At 34.8% G+C, this 13560-nt stretch overlaps 1 protein-coding gene across 1 annotated transcript; it reads left to right on the forward strand.

The window, feature by feature from the left end:
• The first annotated feature begins 9443 nt into the window (after positions 1-9443).
• Positions 9444-12719, forward strand: LOC125774300 (uncharacterized). Its single transcript, XM_049444577.1, has one exon. The coding sequence runs from the start codon at positions 9444-9446 to the stop codon at positions 12717-12719; it is 3276 nt and encodes a 1091-aa protein (XP_049300534.1).
• The last annotated feature ends 841 nt before the right edge of the window (positions 12720-13560 follow it).

Here is a 13560-nt window from a genome sequence, read left to right on the forward strand (position 1 = left end):
ACTTATACCAAAACTAACTTTTTCTTAAAAACCTAACTTTTTCTTAAAAACCTAACTTTTTCTTAAAAATCTAACTTTTTCTTAAAAACCTAACTTATACCAAAACTAACTTTTTCGAAAAAACCTAACTTATACCAAAACTAACTTTTTCTTAAAAACCTAACTTATACCAAAACTAACTTTTTCTTAAAAACCTAACTTTTTCGAAAAAACCTAACTTTTTCGAAAAAACCTAACTTTTACCAAAACTAACTTTTTCGAAAAAACCTAACTTATACCAAAACTAACTTTTTCTAAAAAACCTAACTTTTTCTAAAAAACCTAACTTTTACCAAAACTAACTTTTTCTAAAAAACCTAACTTATACCAAAACTAACTTTTTCTAAAAAACCTAACTTATACCAAAACTAACTTTTTCTAAAAAACCTAACTTATACCAAAACTAACTTTTTCGAAAAAACCTAACTTATACCAAAACTAACTTTTTCGAAAAAACCTAACTTTTTCTTAAAAACCTAACTTATACCAAAACTTACTTTTTCTCAAAAACTTAACTTATACCAAAATTAACTTTTTCGAAAAAACCTAACTTTTACCAAAACTAACTTATTCTAAAAAACCTAACTTTTTCTCAAAAACCTAACTTATACCAAAATTAACTTTTTCTTAAAAACCTAACTTTTTCTTAAAAACCTAACTTATTCCAAAACTAACTTTTTCTTAAAAACCTAACTTTTTCTTAAAAACCTAACTTATACCAAAACTAACTTTTTCGAAAAAACCTAACTTATACCAAAACTAACTTTTTCGAAAAAACCTAATTTATACCAAAACTAACTTTTTCGAAAAAACCTAACTTATACCAAAACTAACTTTTTCTTAAAAACCTAACTTTTTCGAAAAAACCTAACTTATACCAAAACTAACTTTTTCTAAAAAACCTAACTTTTTCATAAAAACCTAACTTATACCAAAACTAACTTTTTCGAAAAAACCTAACTTATATTAAAACTAACTTTTTCTCAAAAACCTAACTTATACCAAAACTAACTTTTTCGAAAAAACCTAACTTATACCAAAACTAACTTTTTCTTAAAAACCTAACTTATACCAAAACTAACTTTTTCGAAAAAACCTAACTTTTTCATAAAAACCTAACTTATACCAAAACTAACTTTTTCTAAAAAACCTAACTTATACCAAAACTAACTTTTTCTAAAAAACCTAACTTATACCAAAACTAACTTTTTCTAAAAAACCTTACTTTTTCGAAAAAACCTAACTTATACCAAAACTAACTTTTTCGAAAAAACCTAACTTTTTCATAAAAACCTAACTTATACCAAAACTAACTTTTTCGAAAAAACCTAACTTTTTCTCAAAAACCTAACTTTTACCAAAACTAACTTTTTCTTAAAAACCTAACTTATACCAAAACTAACTTTTTCGAAAAAACCTAACTTATACCAAAACTAACTTTTTCTAAAAAACCTAACTTATACCAAAACTAACTTTTTCTAAAAAACCTAACTTATACCAAAACTAACTTTTTCGAAAAAACCTAACTTATACCAAAACTAACTTTTTCATAAAAACCTAACTTATACCAAAACTAACTTTTTCTTAAAAACCTAACTTATACCAAAACTAACTTTTTCGAAAAAACCTAACTTATACCAAAACTAACTTTTTCTAAAAAACCTTACTTTTTCGAAAAAACCTAACTTTTACCAAAACTAACTTTTTCGAAAAAACCTAACTTATAACAAAACTAACTTTTTCTAAAAAACCTAACTTATACCAAAACTAACTTTTTCTAAAAAACCTAACTTATACCAAAACTAACTTTTTCTAAAAAACCTAACTTATACCAAAACTAACTTTTTCGAAAAAACCTAATTTATACCAAAACTAACTTTTTCGAAAAAACCTAACTTATACCAAAACTAACTTTTTCTCAAAAACCTAACTTATACCAAAACTAACTTTTTCGAAAAAACCTAACTTATACCAAAACTAACTTTTTCTTAAAAACCTAACTTATACCAAAACTAACTTTTTCGAAAAAACCTAACTTTTTCATAAAAACCTAACTTATACCAAAACTAACTTTTTCATAAAAACCTAACTTATACCAAAACTAACTTTTTCTAAAAAACCTAACTTATACCAAAACTAACTTTTTCTAAAAAACCTAACTTATACCAAAACTAACTTTTTCTAAAAAACCTTACTTTTTCGAAAAAACCTAACTTTTACCAAAACTAACTTTTTCGAAAAAACCTAACTTTTTCATAAAAACCTAACTTATACCAAAACTAACTTTTTCGAAAAAACCTAACTTATACCAAAACTAACTTTTTCTCAAAAACCTAACTTATACCAAAACTAACTTTTTCGAAAAAACCTAACTTATACCCAAACTAACTTTTTCATAAAAACCTAACTTATACCAAAACTAACTTTTTCGAAAAAACCTAACTTATACCAAAACTAACTTTTTCGAAAAAACCTAATTTATACCAAAACTAACTTTTTCGAAAAAACCTAACTTATACCAAAACTAACTTTTTCTCAAAAACCTAACTTATACCAAAACTAACTTTTTCTCAAAAACCTAACTTATACCAAAACTAACTTTTTCGAAAAAACCTAACTTTTTCATAAAAACCTAACTTATACCAAAACTAACTTTTTCGAAAAAACCTAACTTTTTCTCAAAAACCTAACTTTTACCAAAACTAACTTTTTCTTAAAAACCTAACTTATACCAAAACTAACTTTTTCTAAAAAACCTAACTTATACCAAAACTAATTTTTTTTTAAAAACCTAACTTATACCAAAACTAACTTTTTCGAAAAAACCTAACTTATACCAAAACTAACTTTTTCTTAAAAACCTAACTTATACCAAAACTAACTTTTTCGAAAAAACCTAACTTATACCAAAACTAACTTTTTCTAAAAAACCTAACTTATACCAAAACTAACTTTTTCTAAAAAACCTAACTTATATCAAAACTAACTTTTTCGAAAAAACCTAACTTATACCAAAACTAACTTTTTCGAAAAAACCCAATTTATACCAAAACTAACTTTTTCGAAAAAACCTAACTTATACCAAAACTAACTTTTTCGAAAAAACCTAACTTATACCAAAACTAACTTTTTCATAAAAACCTAACTTATACCAAAACTAACTTTTTCGAAAAAACCTAACTTATACCAAAACTAACTTTTTCGAAAAAACCTAATTTATACCAAAACTAACTTTTTCGAAAAAACCTAACTTATACCAAAACTAACTTTTTCTCAAAAACCTAACTTATACCAAAACTAACTTTTTCTAAAAAACCTAACTTATACCAAAACTAACTTTTTCGAAAAAACCTAATTTATACCAAAACTAACTTTTTCGAAAAAACCTAACTTATACCAAAACTAACTTTTTCTCAAAAACCTAACTTATACCAAAACTAACTTTTTCGAAAAAACCTAACTTATACCAAAACTAACTTTTTCTTAAAAACCTAACTTATACCAAAACTAACTTTTTCGAAAAAACCTAACTTATACCAAAACTAACTTTTTCTAAAAAACCTTACTTTTTCGAAAAAACCTAACTTTTACCAAAACTAACTTTTTCGAAAAAACCTAACTTTTTCATAAAAACCTAACTTATACCAAAACTAACTTTTTCGAAAAAACCTAACTTATACCAAAACTAACTTTTTCTCAAAAACCTAACTTATACCAAAACTAACTTTTTCGAAAAAACCTAACTTATACCAAAACTAACTTTTTCATAAAAACCTAACTTATACCAAAACTAACTTTTTCGAAAAAACCTAACTTATACCAAAACTAACTTTTTCGAAAAAACCTAATTTATACCAAAACTAACTTTTTCGAAAAAACCTAACTTATACCAAAACTAACTTTTTCGAAAAAACCTAACTTATACCAAAACTAACTTTTTCTTAAAAACCTAACTTATACCAAAACTAACTTTTTCGAAAAAACCTAACTTATACCAAAACTAACTTTTTCTAAAAAACCTAACTTATACCAAAACTAACTTTTTCTAAAAAACCTAACTTATACCAAAACTAACTTTTTCTAAAAAACCTAACTTATACCAAAACTAATTTTTTTTTAAAAACCTAACTTATACCAAAACTAACTTTTTCTAAAAAACCTAACTTTTTCGAAAAAACCTAACTTTTACCAAAACTAACTTTTTCTAAAAAACCATACTTATACCAAAACTAACTTTTTCTAAAAAAACCTAACTTATACCAAAACTAACTTTTTCGAAAAAACCTAACTTATACCAAAACTAACTTTTTCGAAAAAACCTAACTTATACCAAAACCAACTTTTTCGAAAAAACCTAACTTTTTCATAAAAACCTAACTTATACCAAAACTAACTTTTTCGAAAAAACCTAACTTATACCAAAACTAACTTTTTCGAAAAAACCTAATTTATACCAAAACTAACTTTTTCTAAAAAACCTAACTTATACCAAAACTAACTTTTTCGAAAAAACCTAATTTATACCAAAACTAACTTTTTCTTAAAAACCTAACTTATACCAAAACTAACTTTTTCGAAAAAACCTAACTTATACCAAAACTAACTTTTTCGAAAAAACCTAATTTATACCAAAACTAACTTTTTCGAAAAAACCTAAATTATACCAAAACTAACTTTTTCGAAAAAACCTAACTTATACCAAAACTAACTTTTTCGAAAAAACCTAACTTATACCAAAACTAACTTTTTCGAAAAAACCTAATTTATACCAAAACTAACTTTTTTGAAAAAACCTAATTTATACCAAAACTAACTTTTTCTTAAAAACCTAACTTATACCAAAACTAACTTTTTCGAAAAAACCTAACTTATACCAAAACTAACTTTTTCATAAAAACCTAACTTATACCAAAACTAACTTTTTCGAAAAAACCTAACTTATACCAAAACTAACTTTTTCTTAAAAACCTAACTTATACCAAAACTAACTTTTTCGAAAAAACCTAACTTATACCAAAACTAACTTTTTCGAAAAAACCTAATTTATACCAAAACTAACTTTTTCGAAAAAACCTAACTTATACCAAAACTAACTTTTTCATAAAAACCTAACTTATACCAAACTAACTTTTTCGAAAAAACCTAACTTTTTCATAAAAACCTAACTTATACCAAAACTAACTTTTTCGAAAAAACCTAACTTATACCAAAACTTACTTTTTCGAAAAAACCTAATTTATACCAAAACTAACTTTTTCATAAAAACCTAACTTATACCAAAACTAACTTTTTCGAAAAAACCTAACTTATACCAAAACTAACTTTATCTAAAAAACCTTACTTTTTCGAAAAAACCTAACTTTTACCAAAACTAACTTTTTCGAAAAAACCTAACTTTTTCATAAAAACCTAACTTATACCAAAACTAACTTTTTCTAAAAAACCTAACTTATACCAAAACTAACTTTTTCTAAAAAACCTAACTTATACCAAAACTAACTTTTTCGAAAAAACCTAACTTATACCAAAACTAACTTTTTCATAAAAACCTAACTTATACCAAAACTAACTTTTTCGAAAAAACCTAACTTTTTCATAAAAACCTAACTTTTACCAAAACTAACTTTTTCGAAAAAACCTAACTTTTTCATAAAAACCTAACTTATACCAAAACTAACTTTTTCATAAAAACCTAACTTATACCAAAACTAACTTTTTCGAAAAAACCTAACTTTTTCATAAAAACCTAACTTATACCAAAACTAACTTTTTCGAAAAAACCTAACTTATACCAAAACTAACTTTTTCTTAAAAACCTAACTTATACCAAAACTAACTTTTTCGAAAAAACCTAACTTATACCAAAACTAACTTTTCCGAAAAAACCTAATTTATACCAAAACTAACTTTTTCGAAAAAACCTAACTTATACCAAAACTAACTTTTTCTAAAAAACCTAACTTATACCAAAACTAACTTTTTCGAAAAAACCTAACTTATACCAAAACTAACTTTTTCGAAAAAACCCAATTTATACCAAAACTAACTTTTTCGAAAAAACCTAACTTATACCAAAACTAACTTTTTCGAAAAAACCTAACTTATACCAAAACTAACTTTTTCTAAAAAACCTAACTTATACCAAAACTAACTTTTTCTCAAAAACCTAACTTATACCAAAACTAACTTTTTCTAAAAAACCTAACTTATACCAAAACTAACTTTTTCGAAAAAACCTAACTTATACCAAAACTAACTTTTTCGAAAAAACCTAACTTATACCAAAACTAACTTTTTCGAAAAAACCTAACTTTTTCATAAAAACCTAACTTATACCAAAACTAACTTTTTCGAAAAAACCTAACTTATACCAAAACTAACTTTTTCGAAAAAACCTAATTTATACCAAAACTAACTTTTTCGAAAAAACCTAAATTATACCAAAACTAACTTTTTCGAAAAAACCTAACTTATACCAAAACTAACTTTTTCTCAAAAACCTAACTTATACCAAAACTAACTTTTTCGAAAAAACCTAACTTATACCAAAACTAACTTTTTCGAAAAAACCTAACTTTTTCATAAAAACCTAACTTATACCAAAACTAACTTTTTCGAAAAAACCTAACTTATACCAAAACTAACTTTTTCGAAAAAACCTAACTTATACCAAAACTAACTTTTTCTAAAAAACCTTACTTTTTCGAAAAAACCTAAATTATACCAAAACTAACTTTTTCTAAAAAACCTAACTTATACCAAAACTAACTTTTTCTCAAAAACCTAACTTATACCAAAACTAACTTTTTCGAAAAAACCTAACTTATACCAAAACTAACTTTTTCTTAAAAACCTAACTTATACCAAAACTAACTTTTTCGAAAAAACCTAACTTATACCAAAACTAACTTTTTCTAAAAAACCTTACTTTTTCGAAAAAACCTAACTTTTACCAAAACTAACTTTTTCGAAAAAACCTAACTTTTTTATAAAAACCTAACTTATACCAAAACTAACTTCTATATACAAATTCTACTCGTGCAGTAACGCAGCGTTACTGCAGTGTTGGCATATCGGTTTTTCTAAGCCAGTGTTGTAAAACTTTAATTTGCCCAATATGAAAGCTCAATCAACAAACCCTGCATGTACACTAGAAGCCTACTTGAATTTAGTATGATTTGGTTTACGAAAAAAAATGTTTACTGCAATTGCAAAAGATTTGCAATCGGCTGGAACAAAAGCTTTCGTTGAAGAATTTGCAATTCCAATTATAATTATGGGAAAAACTGTTTTAAAAATCATTAAAATTATACGATACACATTTTATTATAGAAAATTATTTAATTCATTCACAAACTTGAAAAATTAAAAAATCCATTGATACTACATTATTTCATGAAGTAGCCAGAGTAGGCTATACGATACGGAACAATCGTATATTTTTGCGAATCGTTCAGTGCGTCAAGCGAGTTAGAAAATTTATATCTTCTCTGCAATAATTGTTCGCGGTGTGGTTATTGGTGAAATTCAATTGTTTGTCGTGATACGTGTAGACCAGTGTCTGATTTATTCGTCAGTATATATTTATTCATACTTCAAAAACAGGTAAGCTTGCTAAAGACATTCACATTCATACTAAAACGGATTAATCAGTGTTATATATTGATTTTAGAAGAAAAATAAATTAGTAGCGACAAAAAGGATCTACTTATATAATGTCAGAAGAGGTACGATCCAACTCAGAATGGATGGCAAGATATGCAACCCCACCTGAAGAGACTCCCGCAGCACGGAAGGCGCGGTTGAACCGCAAACGACAAGCGGAATACCGTAGTCGCCGGAGAGTGAACAATTCTATAGCTCCAGGACAAGCCCCTATGGTTACGGAAGACCATGATTCGGTGGCGGAAGAGGTAGGAATAACAGTGATGGTACCCTCTTCTTATGCGTCTAATCTTTCTTCTACTAATACCGGATTTGATTTTTTTTTGGACATACAGATGCCGTCTACATCTGGATGGATGGCAAGATATTCAACACCACCCCAAGAGACGCCCGCAGCGCGGAAGGCTCGGTTGAACCGTAAGCGACAAGCCGAGTATCGACATCTTCGACGGACCGCCAGTGTTTCGACTTCTTCTTCGGTTTCATCCGTTCCTCAATTGCGTGCCACTGAAGCGATCCAAACACAGACGACAACCAGCGTTGATGTGAACTTGATTCTTCCGATTCGGCAACGGTGGGAATCAATACGAAGACAACGACTCCGTAGACGATACGGGATGCGAAATTATAAAATCGGACTGGGAAATCATGAATCCTATACCCACCCGGAACAGCATCGGCTTGGCGTCCGTACACCGTGCCCTTACTGTGCGGCGCAGAAGTGGACGAGTGAGACTGGTATGTTATGCTGCAACGGTGGTCAGGTCGTGTTGCCAGCATTTGCTGAGCCACCAAACGAGCTAATGGAGCTTTATAACGACTCAGCATTTATGCGCCATATTCGGTCGTATAACAACGCTTTCGCGTTTACTTCAATGGGTGCTTCAGTGCGACCAACTGACTTAGTGCGTCAGGACAGGACCGTCGCTGACGGTAGAGGTGCATATACATATCGCATCCAGGGTGCCCTCTGTCATCGAATCGGTGATCTTTGCCGTCCTCAAGGGCGCACACCGATGTTTGCGCAGCTTTATTTCTACGATTCGAGCAACGTGGAACAAAACAACCAAATGATCGACGCGCGCATGGCTCTCAACACCAGTCTAGATCGAATAATTGTATCCAAACTGCAACGGATATTTGATACATACAACCCTTTTGCCGCCATTTTTCGTCACGCATATGAGCGTATGTCGTTACAGGAAAACGTGCAGCTGCGCATTCATGCAAGATTGCCAGGTTTGGACCAACGTCGGTATAACCAACCTACTGCGGAAGAGATTGGCGGCATATTGATCAACACCAATGAAGGACAATCGCGGGATATTATTCTTCATAATCGTGCTGGTGGTCTCAAACGAGTATTCGGAACACATCAAGCGTATGATGCTCTACAGCATCCGTTATTGTTTCCGTATGGTGAAGTTGGTTGGACGTTTGGGATGTTGAAGGTCGCGAGAAATGCCATATCTAGATCGACTGGAGTACACGATGGCGTAACAGTCCACGAAGAAGAGGAGATTCGTGAAGGAAACACTAACTCTTCACGGCAGATCACACCTCGCGAGTATGCTGCGTATCGACTTTGCACACGAGAAGGTCAACCTTCTCTTATACATCGTGCTGGCCGTTTGTTCCAGCAGTATTGCGTGGATCAGTCCTGTAAGATAGAAGAACAACGCCTGAAGTTTCAGCGTGAAAATCAAGCGCAACTGCGTGCCGACGTTTACGCTGGGATCATGGACTTTGCCGGGCCTGCCGATGAACAGTTGCAGAACGTACAAGAAGAAAATATCCCAACAATGGCTCGAGTTGGTACGCGGATTATCCTCGCACCGTCATTCACCGGAAGCGAAAGATATATGCGCGCTCAATATCAGGACTCGATGGCCATCGTTCGGGCAGTAGGCAAGCCGGATCTCTTTATCACTGTTACGTGCAATCCGAAGTGGCCGGAAATTACACAGAATCTGCTACCTAGACAACAGCCTTCCGATCGACCTGATCTCACAGCTCGCGTTTTTCGGTTGAAATTAAAGGCTATTTTAGAGGACCTTTCAGCGGGTGTGCTAGGTATGGAGATCGCACGGATACACGTTATCGAATTCCAAAAACGTGGACTTCCTCATGCACACTGTCTGGTGATTTTGAGTGATGCTGACAAACCACGATCGGCAGCCGACTACGACCGACTGGTGTCTGCCGAAATACCAGACTCAGCAAACGAGGAGCTTCATGACACGGTGCGAAAGTGTATGATGCACGGACCATGCGGTCGGTCCAACCCGCAAGCACCTTGCATGAAGGACGGCGTATGCTCGAAACGATTTCCGAAGCATTATATCAGCCAAACACGTCAGGCAGAGGACGGTTATCCGTTGTACCGTCGCCGGAACGATGGGCGCAATGTCATCGTTAAGGGCGTTCCATTAGACAACCGTTATGTGGTGCCGTACAACCCGTGGCTTTGTCACAAGTACGACTGCCACATCAACGTGGAAGTCTGCTCGAGTGTGGCCAGTGTGAAATATTTATACAAATATGTTTACAAGGGCCACGATCGGGTTGCCGTTTCATCTGCTGCACAATCCTTGGACGAGATTCAACAATACCTTGACGCACGATATATTTCCGCGTCTCAGGCCATGTGGAGTATCTTCGGCTTTGAGATTCAGGCAAAAACGGTGACTGTTGTTCAGCTGCCGATACATTTGGAACACCAGCAAAGCGTAATGTATAGGGCGAACGATAGCGTTGATTCCGTACTTGAACGAGGACACCACACAATGCTCACACGGTTTTTTCAACTGGCGGCAAACGATCCCATCGCTCGAAGGCTAACGTACCAGGACATTCCAGCGCATTATCGATACGCTAAACCGACGCGAAGATTACCATGGCACGAAGGTACAGGTAATCAGTGGATCCCACGTGTTCGTCAGACTGACATTGTGGTAGGGCGCATGGTTTACTGTCCCATATCGCACATGGAACGCTACTGTCTGCGTCTTATGCTGTGCTACCGCAAAGGACCTACGTCCTTTGAGGACCTGCGGACAGTTGACGGTATTGTGTGTGCCTCCTACCAACAGGCAGCCACCATGTCCGGACTACTGCAGGACGATCTTGAATGGGACCGTGCCCTAGATGAAGCTGTTTCGTTTCATATGCCTCGACAGCTGCGCCAACTTTTCGCCCTCATCCTTTCGGAAGGACTGCCACAGAATCCTCGCCGCCTTTGGGACGCATACGTTAACCATCTATGCGAAGATTTCCATCGACAAAATCAGGAACGATACACGGTTGAAGACTCGGAACAAAATCGGTTGTTGCGTGAGGTTGAACAACTTCAAACATTGCGCATGATAGATAATTACCTTCGTGGAACAACCCCAACGAAATCACTGGCGTCTTTCCCCGATATGCCACAACTTGCTGAATTCTCCCATCTCCCGACTGATCTACTCCAGCCCGACCAAACGGCGAATACCAACCAGCTAATCGATACCGAACGTTCGTATAGCATCAACACCCTGGACGAAACACTTGCTTCGTTACACCTGCTGAATGCTGATCAGCGTATGGTGTATGATACCATCACAACAGCGGTGGACCGTATGGACCAACAGCACGAAGAGAATAACCTGTTCTTTTTGGATGGACCAGGCGGCACCGGAAAATCTTTCGTTCTGGAGATGATACTGGCTTATACGCGTCGCCATTCCAAGATAGCTCTCGCTACAGCATCAAGTGGAATAGCCGCGTTGCTCCTGAGTGGTGGGAAAACAGTGCATTCTACCTTTAAGCTGCCACTGGTGCTAGACGAAAACACAATGTGCACAATACCCGTCCAGTCATCAATTGCAAACCTGATGCGGCAGGCGTCGTTGATCGTCTGGGACGAAGCCTCAATGAGCAGCCGCTATGCTCTCGAAGCCGTCGATCGTACTCTGCAGGACATAGTAGGTGTACGTCGGCCATTTGGTGGTAAAGTTGTATTACTCTGTGGTGACTTTCGTCAGATACTCCCCATCGTACCGAAAGGCACAGATGCTCAAGTAATACAACAATGTATAAAAAAGAGTGTACTATGGCAGCAGTTCCGGGTACTGCGATTAAGCACAAATATGCGAGTCCAAACGGCACCGAACGTGCAGCATGCAAGTATGCTAAAGGAATTTGCCGATTTCTTACTACGCATTGGGGAAGGCCGCCATGCAACGTTCCCAGGAATGGACGCGTCAATCGCAAAACTCCCTCGCGACATGATACTGCCCCGTACGGCCAACCTGGAGACCGATGTACGAACACTAATTAGCCGCATTTATCCGGACATTCGACTCCATCATCATCATCCGCTGTATTTTACTGATCGGGCCATTCTTTCACCGAGGAACGTCGATGTGACAGCGATCAACAACAGCGTGTTAGAACAGCTCCCTGGACAGGAACAAGAGTATTTATCAATTGATACCTTGGTCAACCCAGAGGAACACAATGCGCTACAGCTGCCGACCGAATTTCTTCACTCGCTCAACATGAGCGGGATTCCGGTCCATCGATTACGGTTGAAGCAGTATACACCGGTACTACTTCTGCGTAATCTGAACACCGAACGTGGACTATGTAACGGGACACGGCTACAGGTCATCACACTCAAGCCACATTGCATACATGCACGTATTCTGACGGGCAAGCGTCGGGGAGACGACGTGCTGTTACCTCGCATTTTCTGTGACAGCAACGACGCAAACCTACCATTTCAGATTCGTCGAAAACAGTTCCCGATTCAGGTGTGTTTTGCGATGACCATAAACAAGGCTCAAGGTCAATCCCTGCACCACCTTGGCCTATATTTACCTACAGAGGTGTTCGCGCATGGGCAGCTATACGTTGCACTGTCGAGAGTAACCTCGCGATCGAATGTAGTAGTGCTGAATGTGGATCCTGAACGAGAGGATCATGATGGTGTCGGTGTGAAGAATGTCGTTTTCCGTGAAGTGATTGGAGAATGAATGGCAGATGGTGTGACGGTCTGCATTGTGCACGGCCAATTGTGTAAAACAATGAAAACATCTATTAGTACGCCGATCGCATTTGTTGGCAGTGTTTGGTAAGGAATTCTGGAATTTGCTTAGGCATTTTATTCATTAAGTTACTATTTTGTGTTGGTTGCAGAAAAAGGAATACCTATCATGCGCTCTGAAAATAATAATCTTCTGTGATCGATCCGACAATGGCATATGATGGCACATCAGGGTATTTCGAATCGTACTCTGCAGGACGGTTGCCTATTTTGGAGATTGTAGTAAAATAATTTTACAGAATTCTGGCGAAGCCAAGTCCGTTGCGCAAAAGGGTAATAAATACGAATTTTTTGATGGTTAAAAAGAAGCCATTCCAAATCACGATGGCCAGGCTGAAATTGACCATGACCAACTTTGGGATTCTCAACACAAAAGAAAATTCCTCAAATAGGATCTTAGAAGCTCGCAGCGAAGGGTAAGCAACCTTTTGATTTGATGAAAAGTGGTTTATAGCTAATTTTTTACTTTATTTAAAGGAGTTGAAATACATGTGATGTTCGAAGCAAATTGGCATGTTCTGTCATTCATATTGGAATGTATGCCACTTTATGAAACCCGTATTGAAGAAATGCTTACTATAGTGGACTGTACTGTAGGGGTAACACTTAGTATCGTTAATGTTTGACACAACACTGATACTGGAAAGCTGACGAAGTGCTACTTGGAGTACGGCAATAGCTAATCCTGTGCGTGGGGAGCGTGTTTGGGGGCAGCTGTACGATGCACTGTCGAGAGTAACCTCGCGATCGAATGTAGTAGTGCTGAATGT

Source organism: Anopheles funestus, unplaced genomic scaffold (genome assembly GCF_943734845.2).
Source record: "Anopheles funestus unplaced genomic scaffold, idAnoFuneDA-416_04 scaffold_55_ctg1, whole genome shotgun sequence".
NCBI lineage: Eukaryota > Metazoa > Arthropoda > Insecta > Diptera > Culicidae > Anopheles > Anopheles funestus.

What these genes read in the sequence shown, in the direction of transcription:
- LOC125774300 (XM_049444577.1), top strand. Translation starts at nt 9,444, where the DNA reads ATGGACTTTGCCGGGCCTGCCGATGAACAGTTGCAGAACGTACAAGAA.